This window comes from Pteropus vampyrus, unplaced genomic scaffold, assembly GCF_000151845.1.
Source record: "Pteropus vampyrus isolate Shadow unplaced genomic scaffold, Pvam_2.0 Scaffold652, whole genome shotgun sequence".
NCBI lineage: Eukaryota > Metazoa > Chordata > Mammalia > Chiroptera > Pteropodidae > Pteropus > Pteropus vampyrus.
Window position 1 is genome coordinate 156,570 of NW_011889433.1, and position 3,753 is coordinate 160,322.

The window sequence follows — 3,753 nt, forward strand, 5'->3', positions numbered from 1 at the left end:
TGGGAATTAGGCCAAGTCAACATGAAATGTCAAGGAGTCAAGTTAGACCCCCATAGACTGAGGCAGCCCTACGTGAGCCGAATGGGTGGGCAAGAGCATGCGCTCGGCTCCTATAGGGTGGTGGGTGACCCAGCCCAGTGGCTGTGGGAAGAGCCTCCTCCTCTGTAAACTCATCATCAAACAACTTATCCCTCTGAAGTCACTGCTGAAATAAATGCAGCCAGCAGTCTTTCTCTATTCTGTGGATTATCAAAGTCTGTTTTTACAAAATCAGCGTCTAAGGACTTTAATGAACAAGAAGAATATTGGAGGCTGGAGGCATGAGGGCCAGTATCATCAATCTGGAAAAGACAGTTGGGGCAGGAGAGTGGGCGGATGACTGAGATCTGAGAAATAGAGAGCCTGGGGTGCCCAGGTCAGAACCTCCCAGGAACATCATCACCATCGTCGTCATCATCACCATCATCACCGTCATCATCACCATCACCATCATCATCCCCACCATCATCATCCTCATTTCCAGCACCATCATCGATGCCATCACGACCATTATCATCCCTTGGCTGTAATTTTTGGTGCCCTGGAAAGGGAACGTTTTGTTCATCAGGGAGCCAGCTGACATTATTCTACAGTAATTGTACTGTTAATAAGAGCTTATTTACTTTTCAATTGATGTGTGCATATACTTTGGTTTGAGTCCTCACCATAACCTGGCAAATGGGAGGTAGGTGTGAATTCCTCTTCTGCAGAGGAAACAGAGGCGGGCTCAGAGAGGCCGTGGACTCGCCCAAGTCACATAGCTAGTGTGTGACGGAATCGGCATGGACCCTAGTCAGCCAGGTTCCTGAGGGCGGGGTCCACCTGGACCAGGCTGCATCGTGACAGTGGGGGCCTCCCCTGTCCCGAGCAGCCAGCTCTTAGCCCCGTCCTCGCATGAAGCCACAACCCAGCCAGTTGCTCTAGAATTTAGAAAGCGTCCTTTGGCTGTTTTCATGAACAATGCAGTGAAGAAGTCCATTAGGCATTTGGACTCGTGAGACTGGCCTTCAAGCGGTAATGATGGTGTTGACGGTGAGGATGGTGACAAAGGAGCAAGAGGAGGCAGAGGAGGAGGAAATGGTGCTGAAGAACGTGAGGACGAACGCGGCGGTGGCGACGATGACGCTGATGCAGATAAGGGGGGAATCGGTAGTGACCATGATTTAGATAATGATGATATTGATGATGCATGATAATAATGGCAGACGTTCCGAGTACCTACCATGCGCCAGGCCCTGTCCCATTTACTCCTCACAGCTCTCGCCAGGTAGGTACTGTTATTACTCTATCTATAGATGAGAAATTTGAAGTTTAGAGAAGCTGAGTGACTTTCTCAGAATTTATACCCAGACCTCTGAACGACCAGGCAAAGATTTACGGAGTGACTGGCAGAGCCTGTGACTCTATTTTTCCCTTCCTTTCATGGCTTGAATGTTTTGAGAAACTACCAAGATATTTGTTTCTGGCAGAAAACATCACAGCTGGGAAGACGGGGACCTGTGCGGTCAGATAGGCAGCCCGGAGCCCGGGCGTCCCCCCGCCCCCTGCCCTGTCCCTGGCTCAGAGCCCCAAGCCCGCTCACACTCCTGCTTTGGTTCTGCAGACGCGGCGGCGGAGGCGGCAGGGGCCGCGTGACCTCCTGCGGAGGGTGTGCTGCGTGGCGCTCCCCCTGCAGATGCTGCTGCTGCTGCTCCTGCTGCTGCTGCTCCTGCTCCCCGTGGGGAACGAGGGCCGCCACTGCGCCCTGGCCAACAACCTCGCCAGCTCCTTCACGCTCATGCTCCGCTACAACGGCCCGCCGCCCACCTAGCCCACTGCAAGCGCACAGGTGTCTGTCTGCTCCAGCCCTCCGTCCGCCCTGGGCTCCTCCCGAGGACCCGGGGAAACCGGAAGCGGGCAGGCCGGGCCGGCAGAGCTGCCCCAGTGTAAATACTGTATCAATGTTCCCAGCCAAAAAACTTCTTTTTATACCGTGTTGTCTGCGTCTATTTATACTACGTGTGGACTCTGTGTGACCAGGGAATGATGTATAGAATTTTTATACGCTCTGTATGTAAATGCTCAGGATGTATCGTTTCAGATATGGCATCTATTTGTAATTGGGAAAAAGTCGCTATTTTGTGGCCTTCATACTATGGCCTCCGGGTCAGCCCTGGAAAGCAGGAACAGTAACGCGTCCCTTGTATGGTGACCTCTTCTCCAGAAGCCACTCCCCAACCCGGACATTCGTGGAAAGCCCCCCGAGCTGTCAGCACAGAAGAGCCCCCCAGGCCCCCACTCGGTGCCCAGCGACTCTCGTTTTAGGCACAATGAGAACAAACATCTTTGTCTAGTTTTGAAAATGACAGCAGAGGACATGCTATGGATCAGAAGCAGAAACGGTGACGATCCGAGGCAGGCCCGGTGACGGTGCTGAAAAGTAACAAGCGGGGAAGTGACGTGAAGGGAAGAACTGCAAAGAGCAGACCCAGAAAGAGCCTGAGAGCACAGCAGGAGGGGGCGCCGTGTGCTGGGGCGCCTGGGAGCACAGAGCGACGGGGGCATCGCGGCCATGCGCCCAGCCCTCTGGGACGGCTTCGGCTGGCCGAGCACGCTGCTCCGGGGGACGGGCCCGAAAGAGATGGACGTTACTGCCGAGGTCTCGTGCAGACTGGGGACCTCCCGCCCGACAGTGCCAGCAGATGCATCACCGCCATCACTCTCGGGCTGGGTTTGTCATTGTCTCCAACTCCAGCCGAAGGGACAGAAGAGGAACACCTGCCACACCAAGGGCCAGGGGTCGAGGGTCCAAGACAGAGCTGCGAGATCGCTTTGGATCTCGGCCCTTATGAAGTGCTCTCCCGCCTCCTCCCGGGAGTGGTTTAGGACAGAGGCGGGTCCTCTGGACCGGGACTGTCCCACAAGTGCCCCCAACAAGGGAGCCCGGCTCCGGGCGCCCGAAACCAGGCCTTGTCCGGCCAGGCTGGGTGGCTGGGTTCCCTCCATGCACCAGCGGGGAAGGGCCAGGCAGACTATGCAGGGCCCTGGGGCCGGAAACACGTGCCTTCTTCCCCGGGGAATTCCGGAGTGTTCCAAGGTGCTTCATAACTGGATCACGTTTTCCCTAAATCAACACTAACGTTTTCTTTTTTAAAAAAAAAAATGCTTAGTGCTCACTCTTTACAAACTGATCTTGTCTGTTCAGCTACAAATAGGTGACCAAGAGGGATTCCTCAGGCCTTTTAAGCAGGGGGCGGTGGGGACCGAGGACCAAGAAGGCCCCGGCCCCAGCACCGTGCCCCCCACTCCGTTCTCGCACAAGCCCGCACATCTCATTCTGGCACCGGCCCGGCTCACACGGTGGGGCCCCAGGCCTCCCAGAAACCGAGAGGAACTGGACGTCCACAGGGCAGGAAGGTGGTGTCGCTGAGAACAGCACTTGGCACTGATCTAAAGCACACTTTTCTCCAGACCTTTAGAAGCCACAAGGCCACACCCCGCGGGCGTCCGCTTTGCTGGAAAACCAGGGGCCGCCAAGCCCAGGCACTCACCAGGCTGTGTGGGGCCAGCCCTGGAGGCCAGGGCTCTGGCGGGGGCCTTGGCCACCTCCGTTCCTCCTCTCCTGCCTGAGAAGGCTGAGGCCCAGACGGGGAAGCAACCTCCCCACGGGCACGCAGCGAGAGGTGGCGAGGCCGTCGCTGGTCACCAGCGCCCCCACAGAGCAGGATCCCCCAC

General features: G+C 56.4%; 1 protein-coding gene across 1 annotated transcript in view; it reads left to right on the top strand.

Annotated features, from left to right (window-relative positions):
- The window catches only part of SYNE3 (spectrin repeat containing nuclear envelope family member 3), a 58,833-nt gene extending 55,663 nt beyond the window's left edge, over positions 1-3,170 (top strand). Inside the window, exon 17 of the mRNA XM_023525947.1 lies at positions 1,643-3,170. Coding sequence (XP_023381715.1) covers positions 1,643-1,849 — 207 coding nt within the window. The 3' untranslated portion in view covers positions 1,850-3,170. The remainder of the gene's footprint in view (positions 1-1,642) is intronic.
- Positions 3,171-3,753: the final 583 nt, after the last annotated feature.